This window comes from Epinephelus fuscoguttatus, linkage group LG21, assembly GCF_011397635.1.
Source record: "Epinephelus fuscoguttatus linkage group LG21, E.fuscoguttatus.final_Chr_v1".
Taxonomy (NCBI): domain Eukaryota; kingdom Metazoa; phylum Chordata; class Actinopteri; order Perciformes; family Serranidae; genus Epinephelus; species Epinephelus fuscoguttatus.
Genome location: NC_064772.1, coordinates 25,799,754 through 25,815,780, shown reverse-complemented (window position 1 = coordinate 25,815,780; position 16,027 = coordinate 25,799,754). Strand labels below are relative to the sequence as shown.

The 16,027-nt window shown below is 41.5% G+C and overlaps 1 protein-coding gene across 1 annotated transcript in view; it reads left to right on the top strand.

Moving 5' to 3' along the window:
• The window catches only part of LOC125882294 (trichohyalin-like), a 118,227-nt gene that overhangs the window by 74,510 nt on the left and 27,690 nt on the right, over nt 1–16,027 (top strand). The window contains exons 17-22 of the mRNA XM_049566083.1: nt 1,161–1,262; nt 1,539–1,615; nt 1,956–2,100; nt 3,174–3,411; nt 10,722–10,806; nt 13,651–13,762. Coding sequence (XP_049422040.1) covers nt 1,161–1,262; nt 1,539–1,615; nt 1,956–2,100; nt 3,174–3,411; nt 10,722–10,806; nt 13,651–13,762 — 759 coding nt within the window. The remainder of the gene's footprint in view (nt 1–1,160; nt 1,263–1,538; nt 1,616–1,955; nt 2,101–3,173; nt 3,412–10,721; nt 10,807–13,650; nt 13,763–16,027) is intronic.

Sequence of the window (16,027 nt, the reverse complement as noted above, 5' to 3'; positions counted from 1 at the left end):
TAGCATTTTATATTGCAGCACAACTGGAAAAAGAAGCGTCACTTACACAGGGAAGTATCTTAATGCTATCTTGACTCTGGTGCATTTGTATTCTGACCAGGGAATATTTCACTATAACGTAAAGATGAATTCTTTAAGACAAGTACAATTTCTTCTTTCTTCTTTTGAATTAGTCACATAATTTGCCTATATAAAGGACAGTAGTTAATAGACTAAGATTTAGGGGGGTGATACATTCAGCAACAGATTTAGAAAACACAATGAGCTACAAGGTCTTTTATTCTAAGGAGGTACTCCTTTGTAAGTAAGAGGACATTGCTTAGACCTTTAGGTACCTGTGAGGCGCTTTAAGACCAAACAGTTCTGGGGACTCCCCCGAAATCTACATAGCTTTAAGGGCTTTTTTTCTGTTTGCATTTTCACCCCGAATAGGAACCGTGAAGTGACATAAGCTGGCCTACGCCTATTTTGCTTGGACAAATCAAAATCGCGTTGTATTTCATGTGTCGCATGTATGCTCCGTAAAGCTTGGACTTCACTATCGGCCCATTTGTCCGTTTTTCTTCCATTTTTTTCATCACGAGTCCTTTTTGTGTGTTGTCTGTTGTTAACATTGCTAACAGGATTTTAAAAATGGCTCGGAGAATACCCACTCTGACATAGGAGCTGAAGCAGTACCTGAGCCATTCTAGCCATTCTAAGATATATGATTGTTCCTAGTTCTTGTCCAAAAAATGCCTATTGGAGCTTCTCATGCTAGATTCAACTTTTATTGTTATGTTAGCTTTGTTGGAGTTCGTCACCTGTGCTCGGAACGTCAAGGCCGATGTGTCTCTGTGCTCTGCGATGCAACAAATCAATTCACAAATGTTTGTAATACATAACAATGTGTTTCTGCATTGGCACAACAGTGTTGTTGTCATTTATTACTAAACCAAAATGCATATAATGGGTTAAAATGCAATTTCAAATTCATTATGAATGCATCCTTTTGAGTCTTCTTTGATTCTGTGTAGGATCACTTCCTGTGTGCATTTTTGTGGTTACATTTTTTGGTGTATGATTGACTAAAGCCTGCCGAAAAATAAGTCATAATTAAATATGTTGATGTGAATATTTGTTGAAATATTACTGTCTACTCTTGCTGTCTGTACACATAGAAATTGATGTTGGAGTGTGACCTACAGCTCTATCAAAAGAGCCATTCTTATTCTGATGAGGAATACCTCAGCCTGCTAAGACATAGACAGCAGCTACAAAAGGTAAGGTCATACATTGTACTCTCCTACACGCTAAGGCTACACATTATAGATGTACATATTTTCATCCCATTAAACCATTACAATATGTCCTGTACTTACAGTGACATTCAGTGCTGACTATTGTCAACATTCCCGCTGCATTCAAAAATAAACAGTATTCAGAGTTAGACTTAAAGTTAGTTTCAGATTTACACTGACAAAAAAACAAAGCAACATTCCAGCACTCACATTGTTCGCGTGTGTGTGTGTGCGTGTATCTGCATGTGTGTGTTTCAGCGCTGCACCGAGCAGGTTGAGCGCCTTGCGGAGTGTGAAAAGGCTATTCTTCAGATGAAGTCAGAGCTGGAGAGACAGTAATAACCGAGTCTATAAAACTCTCATTCTCCTCTGCTGATCCCGGTTCCTGTCCTTGTCTCTCCTCTCGTGCCCTTCCCATCTGCCTCCGCCCCCTCCTCTCTCTCTCATTCTCTTAACAGTCTACTCGCCAAATGGCACACAGTGGCACACTATATGTCACATGGATAATTTAACATAATCTAGTCAAATCATTTCGTTTCATTTAGCTTATCTGTTATCTGGTTTGATTTTTTTTTTTTTTTTTGTTGTTGCAGACTTCTTTTTGGTTCTGTCACTGTGTTCAGGAGCACCACACATTCCTCACACAGCAGTCACTCTTTGCTCTCCGTCCTCCAGAGCCCGGGAAAAAGCAGGTCTGAAGCAAAGTCTTGTTGCGTCCCGTCACACACACATGAGTGATCGCAGCCAGCTGGAACAGGAAGCAATGCATCTGAAAAAGGAAGTTACACGCTTAGAAGTCGAGCTGGCGGACACCCAAAAGGTATTAAAGTGATGCGTATCTGCTGACCTGTCCTCTAATTTAAAGACAGCCATATTATTTTGACCTTTTCCCCCTCTCCTTTTGAATTTGAAGACGCCTCAGCCACTGTCTTAAATTGTTGCCGATGCATGCGCCTCAGGCTAAGAGCTGGAGATTCAATTCAAGATCCCAAAGAAGAGTACTCAAACCACCTCCACCGGCAACCGCACACACCCACCACTCGTGCGATTGTCCCGTGATTGCCTGGCAGATACAAATTGCCTCGCTATTAATTAAAGCACCAAACGTGCCAAGGCTGGTGAAATTGACTCCAATTAAGAGCTCAATGGGACACTAAATATTCAAATTACTCAAAGTGGTGACTCTAGCCTGGCAGAGTGCCAACATTGCTGGCAGTCATAGTCACATCATTCATGTGTGTGTGTGTGTGTGTGTGTGTGTGGTCTTGTATGCGTAGGTGCAAGTGGGAACATTTGATTTTACACATTAATTTGTGCGTCCCCTGGCGCATACAAGTGATAGACATGTCATGCTCACTGAGATCAAGTCTTAATATCTGTGTAAACTCAGGGACTCGTGGCTACATCTTGTACAGTGCAGTATGTGATGTGTGATCATAACTCCACCCGTAACTGCTGTGAAGGACTTTCTTATAAGTTTTCAGTATGCAGAGTCGACTACTGTAGGCCCCCTGAACCCTTTAACACAATTAATTTGCATGTGTCAAACAGCACAGACAAGATTTTAAAGTTTGTGTCTACGGCGAGCCGCCAAATGTCCACCGCCTTTGTTTCTTTAGCTGTATGACCGAGGCAAATATGTATTTATTATTTATTTTTTCTTTTAAGTTTCCGTCAAGGTTTTCCTTGGATAAAAGCAAATGTAAGCGGGGAAGCCAAATCAAATCATAACTTGTCACTCAATACGCATTTTAGGCTCCCTTTTATCCCAAGTGTGAAGTGTATCTTAGAGGCAATCTCGCAAGATACTTGATCCGAACAGGGCCCACAAAGGCCACAGGTTTGCGCGCGCGATAAACACACTCACTTATTCACTGTTTACTTTGGCTGCAGGTACATGTGGCACTTCTCAGACAGTCAGAAGAGGAGCTGAAGGAGGCCAGACGAGAGGCAGCGAGGAGAGGCGGCGAGGTGGATGCGCACAGAGGAGAGGTGCAGAGACTTGAGGAAGAGTTGCAGCAGGGGGAGGAGAAGATGAGGAGTGCCATCAGAGAGAAGCAGAGTCTGAGCAATCACGTCAGGCAGCTGAGCCAAGAGCTGGAGGAGCTACGCAACAGGCACAAAGTGACAGGTAGCAATCAGTCAGTAAATCCATCAGTTACTCATTTCATCCATCCATCTGCCCATTTATCCATCAACAAATAACTTAAGTCAACTACACACACATATACAGTGTCTATACATACAAGTTTGCTGATTTTTAATTAACCCACATTTGACTGGTGGTGAGAACAGATTTCTCTTTCTCTTCCCTTCTCCTCTCGTGACCCGGAAATCGTTCCCCCTCCGCTGTCATGGAGGATTTTCCAATCCTTCCAATACACCTAAAGGAGACAAGAGGCTACTGGAGGAGCTTTATCGTACGCGGAAGTCTGTTAGCAAGTAGCGTGATGTACAGATGGGCGCTATATTCATTATACTCAATGTATCATGGCTTGTTCCACGTGGGATGTATAAAATGTAACAGTACTTTATATAACTTTTATTGTACTTTATTACTTTATTATAACAGCACTTAATTCACCTTTTTAATAACTGTATTGTACTTAACTTTATTTTAACGCTACTTTATTTAAACTTCATTATCACAGTTCTTTATTAGGCACCGTCCAGCTCTGCTGCTGGTCCCTCTTGTATTTGCCCATATTCTCCTTCTCCTCCTTCTCCTTCTCCTTCTGAGGAAATCTAACCGCCCATGCATGGAAATAAACCAAACTTGGCACATAGGTACAGTCCCATGCTAAAATTCATCAACAGGAATTGGGGTCCAGTAGTCTTGATGGTGGCGCTACAGCAACTGTTTAAAGTTCAAAACTTTGAAAATTCATAACAAATCACCTGCATGGCCTACAGCTTTGCAGTTTTCACTCAATTGTAAGCTCGAATGTGAAGACGCTTTTGTAAAATCCAACCTAGTGCAAATAATGAAGTCTGTCGCTCCATTATCAAAAACTGTAAAATTAATTAAACCTATTTCCTGCCACATTTGTTGCTCAGTTCACACCAAACTTGCTACACAGCGTCTTAAGACTGTCCTACACAAAAGCATCACAGAGATTTTCAAAACAGTGCTTTGTACCATTAGTGTGATGTCACTTCTAAGTTCTACACTAGTGAGGTAGCTCAACGTGATAACAGCTTGCCATTGGTGCCCAAAGGCCGTGAGTTCAAGTCCTGGGTGGTGCAGATAAAGCATGCTTTTGCCTCCTCAGATGTTGTGCTGTGTGTGTTATGAACACATGATTTCAAAGATATATTTAGCCCAGAAAGTTCTAATTATGGATCCTCATGGGTTTTTTAATTGTCTTCCTCCCCTTCTTCTTTCCTTTTTATCTTCCTCCTCCCTGTCCCTTCCTCCACTGCTCCATAGATGTGTTTAGCTCAGCCATTGGGCTTTAACAACAGTTTGTTTATCCATAGGGGTTTTCCCAGCACAGACAGCTTAACTGGATCACAGTCAGCCATTGTTCCTCTTCTTGCTCTTCAAAAACGGCCAGCCCCGACCCATTACTGCACAGCTGCTATAATTTAATTTCATTTTAATAAGACTTTAGTTAACTTTATTATAACAGCAATTTATTTAACTTCATTATAGCAGAACTTTATTTAACTTTATGTGAACAGCACTTTAAATTAATTATTACAGTACTTTGTTTAACTTTATTAGAACAGTAGTTTTTTTTTAACTTTATTGTAACAGTAGTATATTTAACTACATTATAACAGAACATTATTTAATTTAATATAACAGTAATTTATTTAACTTTATGCTTTATTTAACTTTGTTATAACAACAGTTTATTTAACGTCATTGTAAAAGTACAGTAATAATATTATTATTACTGTCCTTTATTTAACTCTATTATAACAGTATTTTTTTTTTACTTTATTGTAACAGTAGTCTTTTAAGTAGATTAGCATTTTAGTAGCCTACAGTAGTTTAGAAGTTTCAAAAGACTAAGATAAACACCATGTGTTGTGATGTAGCCTAAAAATATTGCGATAGGCCGCATCACCCGGCCCTGGTGTGAAGTATAAATGCAGCACCTCCACATGCGGCACAGTAACTGATGTCACTTAAGACCGGAACCAAGGATTTCTCATTTGGCAGCTTCAGCTCCTCCATTCTTGCGTCTCCTCTTCGCATCTCTGTCTCACATCCTCGCTGGAAGGAGTTGAGATGGGACGAAGAGACACAAGTGAGGGAAGCGAGGAGACACGTTAGCATAATGAAAAGCACCCACACTGTGCGCTGCCTTTTGTTTTGAACCAGCCACACTGCTGTTAGCTCCATCAGTTAGCTCAAATTAGTCAGCAGTGGTGATTCAGTTGCAAGCCGTCTGCACACACACTGTAGATAGAGGTTTGATTCAATGGCACAGTGCTTTAGTGGTATGGTAATGATCTGGTTTATGTGTGTGTGTGTGTGTGTGTGTGTGTGTGTGTGCGTGCGCGCGCACGTGCCCGACGGTGGCCTTTGTAGTAGTGTGTCAGTGCAGGAATGGTGACGGCTCGGTCTCACTGGGCACAGAAATGTCTCATTAAGAATTAACGTACACATCTATGGTCACGCCAGGCAAACACCTCACATACACACGCAACACAGCCATCTCTCCCAACTCCCACTGCTTTAATTAGCACACACACTCGCTCTCCGAGGTACAAATACACACACACGCACACACAGGGACACACACACATACACACACACATTCACCTATTGTCCGCAGAGAGATGAATCTGAGGTCTTTCTCTGTGGCAGACAGTGGCTGGCTTACTCGGCGAACACTGCTCATTAACAAGATAGAGACAGAAGGACAACGCTGTGTAGCTTGGCCTTTGTCTGTGATCAAAACGCATTCCCTCAACTCCACGCTCCACACAAAAACCACATATTATTCAGCTTTTACCTTCAGCAACTACAATCCAGCGATGTAGAGCCTATTGTAATGACTTAAGAAGAATAAAGATGCATTATTATAACAAAGGGGGCATTGTTTACCTGGATATAGCAGTAGCCTGAATAGACTGGGTGAGGAGTCAGCTTGAGAAATTACTGTTGTGAACAAAAGGCCTTTTTTATTAACATGAAGTCCTTGTCGAGGTTCTGTCTGTATTATGAAAACATCGCCTTGAGTGGAGATGATTCTTTTTGTTGCTTGATAACAGTAGATCTGGTCTAGGATGGAGTGGATTGAGAAAATGAACAGATTCGAATGCAAATTGTTAGAACAGTATGGACAAACACAAGGAGGTAAACAGTAAAATAATACGGAAAAAAACTTCAAATTTCCATTGAAATCACATATTTACTTCATTTCATGACTTTATATTCTGTTATAATACACATCCAGTCATACACCCGTCGTCTTCTGGCAGTTTATAAAATTACAGAGTATAATTTTTACTGCTGATGGTTAAATTATTATGGAATTGACATTTTTTACGAGCATTTTTTACTTGTGAAGTTGTTTGGGTGCTGCGTGATGGCTAACATGTTACACGAATCCCACAGTTAACTGGGCGTGCACACAGTTGGGATGTGATGGATATTATATTTAAAGGTCTCTGTTGCCAGATAGAGGGAATGTCAAAGGAGCAAAGAAACAGAGGATAGGAGGACGAGTTGGGAACCAGGGAAGTGTCATGTGGATGAGATTGAAGCGGCCGAAGGCAGCTGGATTCAATCAGACTGTGGCAGGAGAGACGGGAAAGAAGAGGGTGATTAAAAAGGAGAGGAGGAAAAAAAAAGTCCTTAAACTTGGCATGTGACTGTATGTGTCAAATTTGCTGTCACTCTTTGACGGCATGCATTTTCGGTATGATTCTCAGTTCAGTAGATTTTCTGTTTCTTGCAAAATAGTGAATCCAGAGAGTAAATCACAAAAGGACTTAATGAACGACACATGGTGCTAAGAGACACCCAGCATGTGCACAGAACATATATTAATGCGTGGCATGATTTTTGAAACTCTGAGACATTTAGTCAGACAACAAATAGAGAGTCACAGAGACTGGTGTGTGGTATCCTCTATAAATGGCAAGTTAATTGTTTTTGTTTTTTCGTCGCACCTACCTGTGAAATTCACACAGGGATGCATGTGTGAGATATTCAAATACGGCTGATAGTGTCATCTTACATCTTAAGTAAGACGTGTTGTAAGGCTGGCCATAATGTGAAATAAATGTGATGCTGTGTGACAACAAATGAAATAACAGCATAAACAAAAACACAATATCCATATTTCCACACTTCCACAAAAACAGAAATGTGATATTACCACCCCTCTGCGCTGCTGATGTGCATCTGCCTAAAGATGATGAAATCATTATTGCGCGCATGTGTGTGTGCGCAATGCGTGCATGTGCGTGTGTGTGTGTGTGTGCTGCTATCCAATCTGGATCCCTGGACGCACACGTGCACAGGCCTCTCTCCTCCAATTCACCTCTATTACTAGCTATAATCCCATTTCACACTCTATCGATCCCCAAAACTGTTGTTCACCGGAACCAGCAGCAAACACTGGCATTTCTCCCCATCATTTCACCACCATTGTTCTTTATTACACAAAGAAGCCCCCCTTTGTCTCAGAGCAAACTCAGCCCCACTGAAATATGAATTATAAATGTATGGCTAATAAAAGAGAAGGGGGGAAATGGGAGAGAGAGAAGGGGAGAGAGATAGCGATAGAGAGAAGTGGTTGGTAGAAACATCAGAGAAAATGACTCCTTTACAAGAGTCTATTGATCAGTTTCTATCAAAGGGGGATGTCAGACATGAGATTACCTGGCAGTTTGAGCATTAGGTGCCGTGTGTTATAGCCCCGGGCCCTTGTACCGCTGCCAGAGGATTGTAAATAAAGCGGAGAGGAGAGAGCAAGAGGGGAGTGTGTTGGGGTGTATGTGTGTGTGAGTTTTTAGATTCTCCATGTGTGTGTGTGCTACTCTTTGTCTTTGTGAGCATTCACCGTTGTGTGCATACGATTTTTTTTTTCTTCTTGTGGTGTATTTGTGTGCATGACGGTGTGCGGCTGTGCGCCTGCACCTTTTGGCTTATACCCAAAAGCAGTGTTGCAAGCCCATGAAACTTCAGAAAGAGAGAGAGAGAGTCTTGGGAGGCTTTGGGACGTCTCTCGGGAGCACCTTAGCCCGCTACGAATCCCCCAACAAAGCCAAAGGAAGCCCCTATGAAGCCTTATGAAGCTTTTATGAGGGCCAGGCAGGGCCCAGCCTAGCCCCAACCACTGATTCAGGGTTAGCCGGGTTTTCGTCCCTCTCATGTTAAAGGTTAGCTGTGAGAGCGGGGTAATCTGATCGCAGATCTGTGATTATAAGATGATGCTGCATGATGGGCTTTGAAGCTCGTATGAAGGCATTGAAAGGTAGAGATCGAGAGGGAGTTAGATTATAAACTAATGTCATACCTTAAGTTGTGTTACCAGTGTAAAAGGTCAAGAAAGGGAGAGACCCAAGATCTTTGATTGTGGACTAATGTCATAACTTAACTCATGAAGCCAGTTGTAAAAGACACCAGGCCCTAGAATATGGACACTGATCTACCTGAAGCTATTAGGACGAATCGAGTGTTGAGAGATCGTCAGTCTGCTGCAGATCCTCGTTTAATGTGGAAAAAGTTAGCAGCATTTAGTCATCAGACTGAGCTAAATATACCACACAGCTTATCTATTTGTCTAAAGTAAACTGGTGCATGCCTGCTTCCTACTTCTCTACATTTTAAGATATAGAAAAGGATTTTCACTTAATTTTTCCTGTGTGTTTCAGCTGTGTGTGTACCTTGTGTGTGTGTTTGGGTGCAAATAGTTTGTGTAAATGGTCAGTCTCTGCAGCTAATTGCTCTCTCTGTGGCCTCCCCTGGTGGACGGTGTCACCGAGGTCACCTCAAAACTAATGCCTTGAATGCGAATTTGATCCCCATCTCAAGTTTTCACATCTCTGCTTTTATTGATTATTGAGATTCATAGCAAACTTTCACCTTGAGACTCAGTGAAATAGCCAAGGTAGGGCGCACGCACACACACACACACACACACACACGCAAATAAAAGTGTTTGTGCATCGTTAAATATTTAGCAATTCCAGTTGCCGCTTCAATTTTCCTAGGGCTTCAGTTTAAACAGTTTGGATGCTGCGAAAAACCATAAATTAATCATAGTTTTATTAAATGTAGATTTTCTTTTCTCTGTTTCCTCCTCTCTGGTATTGGTTTTACCCTGCCCCCCCCCCCGCTCCCTCCGCTCCCCATTCAGTCTGTCCCACCACTACCATCACAGAGTGGTGCATGGCCTTAAAAGCATTACAGCAATACACTAAACATTTCTCTGTTTCTATTTCACACACTCAAATACACATGCACACCCACAAAGTCAAGGTCCGTCTTGTAAATATTCAACACACACACATACTCAGGAACGCATACACCTCTACATATTCAGCGCACACACCTTCTCAATATTCACTAGCCTTGGCCACCGATGGCTGACAGTTTATGTTATATTCAATGAATACTGAATTTAGTGAAAAGGTTTTAAGAGCTACGAAGAAACATTGACTCACAAAACAGCACACAGAACAAAAAAAGGAGAGAAGGGGGGGGCAAATCCTAAATTTTAAATTCAAACTGAAAAGGGCCTGCAAAAGCAAAACCTAACCAAGGAACCTGACTAGTGGTTTATTATGCATCCGCTCAATGTGCTAAACTACTAAGTGTAGGACAATGGGGTTTTATTGCATGTAGACGGAGGAGACGGCTGAAAAGGGAATGTGATTGAAGGGATGCGGTCAGGAGTGTGAGCTCAAGTGGCCTGCTCAAGGTAAAGAGTGCCATCTATTGACAGAGTCGGGGAGCGCTCCTTTTGTCTCCCAACAAAAGGGCTGCTGCCTCGTCTGAGTGCGAGCAGTGCCACACTTTCACTTCTGCCTTCTCTGCCTCTGAAAGGCATTCAGCGCCTCTTCTGTGGCGGAGTTCGTTTTGCTTTGAAGGTGGCTCGCAGTTCATATTTTCCCCCCACTCGTGCTGAACTTGACGAGAATCAGTAATCACTCCTCACGTATGCATGTTTTGTAAATCAATCTGTTAACCTTGGTGTGCCAGAGCATGTGAAGTGCCATGTATATCTGTGCTCATGTGACTTATTTCTTTCTTTAAATACGCTGAAAACAAAATTAACCCTGCCTCTAAGAGCTGTCTGTCATATAATATCTCAATTGGAAAATGTCCTTTTTTTCCCTGCCATATGGCCATTTGAATTAGACCCACTCTCTAATGAATCCAAGCCAGCAGATTCTGAAGTGAACTGTTGCTCTTTATCTCACACTTTTCTCCCTCTGCCTGTCCTCTCTCTCTCTCTCTCTCCTGCTCAGTGGAGGAGTTGGCAGCCCGTGCAGAGGAGGCGAGGCGGATGGAGGGGTGCCTGAATGAGGGAAAGCTAGCAGAGGGGAAAATAAGGTAAGAAGGGAAAGAGGGAGAGAGGGAGAGGAGCTTCCTCTCTTATCCCATTTCCCATCGTCCCCTGTGTAAGCTCGGTAATCAAAAACATTTAGCTTTTTTTATGCGCGGCGTACAGTAGGCTGTTTAGGCGAACATGTGTTGAACAGAGCAGCCCTAAGCTCCAAATACGTATTGTTTAAGAGTCTACGAAGCAAAATGCCTAACTTTTTCAGTCTATCATTCATGAAATGATTGTGTCTTAACATTTGGACACCCCAAGTGAAAATCCCTGATCCGTTTATATCTGTAATCTTAACAGAAATATCAAAATGTGTATTGATGGGACACGGTTGGCGAGCAGATGTTAGGTCGTGGAGTTCAGAGTTCAGAGGCGAGACCCCTGGTTGACCCCGGTGTGTCACCAGAGCTGCGGTGATGACATCAGCAAGCATGTATCACCCAGTAGAGTGTGTGTTTGTGTGCGTCTGTTTGTGCGCACATAGTTGTGGGCTGTGGCTTTGGCTTCGACATGACCTCACTGCAACAGTCTCCGTCTTAGGGAGTTTCTCAGTTAAGCCGAGCCATGGAACATTTTCATCGTCAACCGACAATTTTCAACCCCGGCGTGGAGGCTTTATAGGTTACATTCTGAATTATTGCATTTTATTACATTTAAACCAATTTTAGGTAGTGACTGGTAAAACAATCGCTGCGTCTGCATATTATATCCATTTGCAGAATCATGCTGTTTACTGTTAACCCAGTATTATCTAATAACTGCAAAGACATGAAAGGTTTTTAAGCAACAACACCGTACTAATGGCTTCCATCTGTGCTGTGGGAAATCCCCTCCTTTCTCCGCAGGATGCCTCCTCTCCTTCTCTCCTTTCTCTCTCCCACTCTGTTCATCCTATCATGTGTTCTCTCCGTGGACCAATCTATCAGGCATTTTCTTTCCTTTTTGTTTTGGCCGTTCTGCTTCTGCTTCAGCTTTTACTACCACTGAGTTAATCTATCAGTACCAGCGTTTAGTTCAGTGCTCAAACATTTAGTCAGTGAATGTGTGTTGAACCAAAATCTTTTAATAATCATTTGAAAAGATAATTGATTAAAATTGGCAAACTTTGACCTCACAGCTGCTGAGATTGACTTTCTCATATCATTTTAAGATTTTTTATTAAAACAAAAACTTTAGCTTTTTGGGGGTGTAGTCATGGCCGAGGGGTTGAACATAAGTTTGACTATAAAACTGCAATATCCTCAGTTTGATCTCAGTTCCTGAACGCCTCATTTTCTGTCAGCTTTCTACTGTCCACCAGTGTTGTCGGGATATTCGAAGTTCTAAATTTGATACAACACCTTGAAAAATATAGATATTCAATACCATTTTGCATACCTTGAGGAAAAATTGACATTGAGGGCATGTAATTTGATTTTTTTTATTAAAAGATACATGTAACAAGGGTATATAATATGACAGCAACAACTTTTCTTTTCTTGGTTAGCAGCACAATGACTGCATTAAACACTGACAGTAAGAGAGAGATCAAGAAAACACAGCTGACCCTGGTGTGTCGACACAGCAGAAAATGAGTATTGAAAGTGTTTCAGATATTCAAAAATGATATGTAAAGATAAATTGACATTTTTGACAACAATACAGTTCAATGTCTAGAATTTTTTTTTTTGAAAACCCACAAAAATATCAAAATATTTGAGCTGAAATGGTTTGTAGAATCATCACAACAATTTTGATTAATTATTTAAGTATTTTTTTCAATGTAAAAATTCCATAAAATCTGCCATCCGAGCTCCTCAGATGTGATTTGGTGGTTTTCTTCATCCTGTTTTGTGATTAATTTTGTGAGTAATTAATAAACCGAGAAAACAGGCAGGTTAATTGACAATAAAAACAAATGATAGTTGCAGCCTTGAGAAAAAGGAGAATCTAGTAACTTGTAATAGGTCATTGTTTTTGACAGTTAATAGACTAAATGATTAACTGCAAAAATAACACATGATGTATACAGGGAGAGGGCTAGATATTAAACTCTGTATTAATTTTTTTTGGTAGTTTTTAGCTGTGACAATTTAACACAAATGCCAATAACAGCTAATAGTCAGATGCTGACTTTGTGTTCTCTCCCTGCGTAGTCATTCTTGTTTTAACTGTAAAATCTATAATATACTAACTTCAGTTCACTCTCCCAAAACTTTTGCTTTACAAAGCCCAAGTATTTTTTACTATTCATAAACTTGTAATTCTCCACTTTTATATTTGCTTTAAGAGGTGTGGGTCAAGAGTGGGGGTGGTTTGTTTTGGTGTGTGTGTGTGTGTGCGCGCGGAGAAGGTTGGTGGGGGTGTCGAGGCTCACCGAGCGGCCGAAGCGAGGCTGTGGAGGGAGGTTTGTGGAAATGGTAATCATTTGTCGTATTGATCTCGCTGTAGCCAGGGCAGCTGGCACACACAAACTCGCTCGCACACGTGTACACACACACTCGCAGACACTAACTGACTCACATACACACAGACGCACAGTTGCGTGGCAGGAATAGACCCCTTCATATTGATCCCCTTCACATTCCCTTAGCTCGGCTGCCACACACACTCACAAACACACACACACACGCTCGCACTTTCTGGGCCTGTGTTAAACACTCCCACTGATCTGGATTTTCAAGAAACCTGATATTGGGATGAAATATATTTGGATTGGTCATAGTTATATCAATTAAAAATATTTACATGGGTTTTAAAAAATGCATCTGAGATATTGTGGTGATTTAAGTAATTTTCATTAATTAACTTTATCGTAGTTAAGTGATAAGTTTGATTGTGTCTTTGTGTGTGTGTGTGTGTAGGTCAATGGCTGCGAGGCTGGAGACAGAGGTGGCAGAGCTCAGGAGGAATCTTCAGCAGGCTGTCGATCACAAACTCAAGGCAGAGCGAGAGAAACGGGATGCACAGGATCAGGTAAATAAATACACACCAGACCTGAGTGACATAGCCTCGGCAAATAATTCAGAGTGTTTGTTTAAATTGGCTCGGAGCACAGCGCAGGTGAGGTGTTTGTCATCGGAACCACTGAGATACAGTCTGTACTCACAAAAGCTGTACCAAATTTATCATTTACATGTAATCATCTAATCCTCATGCCAGGTATTGATTTTCTATTGGTGACCCTTACCTTTTTACTCTTAGAGAAATATGTGAACCAGGTGGACTTTACTACATAAACACGAATACTTACACACATGCTAGGGTTTCTCCTCTTCTCCTTCCATGCCCTCCAAGGTCTTCCTCACCTCTCCTTCCCTCCTCTTCTCTCTCCCCACACCCCTCCCTTACCTTTTTGATGATTAGTGGCATATATCCGGTGCTAGAGCCCGGATTATCTTGTCCAAGAGAAGGAGGGGTGTATGCGGGACCTAAACCTGGCGAGGTGATTTGGAGCGTTAATTCCTGGGTGTAATATTCCCTGATATTCCCTAATGTTCTGGCTAGGAGTGGAGGAGGAGGTGGGGGCTGTCTCAGGGGAGAGCGGTTGTCAGAGCTGAGCCGCCGCCGTACAAAGGCAGAATGGATAATTAAGGGTAAAGCCAGGACGGGGGAAGTGATGTTCATTTAGATTCGACAAACTTTGAATTCAGTCTTAAGCTTCTGTGCACAGTGGTGCTCTCTCAGATCTTGATTTTTGCATTTTGTTTAAACTCTTCTTAAAGTTACTCGTTTCCTTTCATTCTTTGCCTCCGTTTCTTTATTTTTCTCTCGTTCTGTCTCCGTTTTTCTTTCATTTGTGTTTCCCTGTCGTCTTCCTCTCTCCGTTTCTTTCTCTTTCACTCGCTCTTCCTCACCTCACTCTTTTTTTTTTTTTTTTTTCGCTCTGTCCTTGTGAATAATGCAGCCCGCATAGCATGGCTGTCCTTTTTTTCTCTTAACATTAGTACACCAGGGTCTGACAATAGCGATTGCCCAGGGCCAGTAAGACACTGACTTAGGCCAGTTGATTGGTCAGTCAGTAGCCAAGCCAGCGCTCGCCAAGAGTTCTTCATCTATTTCTCAGCTGTTGAAAATCCTTTCATCTCTGCCTCTGCTGTGCAACTGGCCCTCTTTTCTCTGTTGTACAATCTCTGATCAAACATATTGCAGGACATGTCAGAGTTAGTCACAGGTCTGTCAAGTGAGAGTCGTGCATGAACAAGAAACATCAGTGGCTACTAGTGTATGCATTATCATATGTTCCTTTTGTATTAGTAGGGCTGCAGAATTAATCAAATATTTATCTTGATTGTGATTCTGGCTGCCCACAATCAAGTGAATATGATCGACTGCGATTTTAATGTTTGAAATGCGTGCTCTGCTCATAAAAAAACTCCGCTGCGTATCAAATCAAGCGCTTCCTAAACTAAAACCCATGGCAGCTGTCATGTCACTGTGTGCACACCCTGCAACAGCAGCCTGTGAAAAACTTGCCTGAATGCTGCAGCTGCAGTCCACAGTAGAAGAGTGATATACAACAGAGAGCAGACCAGCAAAACGCAAATCAAATGTCTGCACTTGGAAGTATTTTGGATTTTGAGTGCATGAGACTTGTGTCCGTGCTGCAAAGCATCACAACAGATTTGTCCGACCACCTAAAAGAACACCACAATCTGCAGTACAATGAATGCATGAAGGCCAAGAAGAAGAACATCGCTAACATTACTTCACTGAATCCCTGTTCTTGTCCAGCGTTAACGCAGACATCCAGCAAGCTGTACAGCATGTCTACATTTCCATCAAGCTGCCAAAGACGGACTGAAATAACCAATGCAGTCACATTCCATTTTGCCCAATATATCTATCATAAAATATTTTATTATATTTTGATTCTTGGAGAGGCACTGAATTCAGGTGAAAAAGAACCTTATTTCAAGTCTTATTTTGAGGCAGACATGTACATGGGCAGAAATGTAGCACAAGTGGGACGTAAAAGCAGTGCTCTTTATTTAAATGTGAAAGTGCAATAAAAATATTTTGTCCCTAAAATCATGAATAATCATGATAAATTATTCTGATCTCTATTTTGATCAAATGATAAATGGCATAAATGTTCTGCCCTAATTAGAAGTAACAGTTTCCTTGGGCTGAAATATCTTTGGTTAAACTGTTGACATGGTTGCAAACAGTCAAAATATTCTTGAGCATATTTGTTTTTGATATGGAAAACATGTCTTACAAATATAATCAACTTGATGT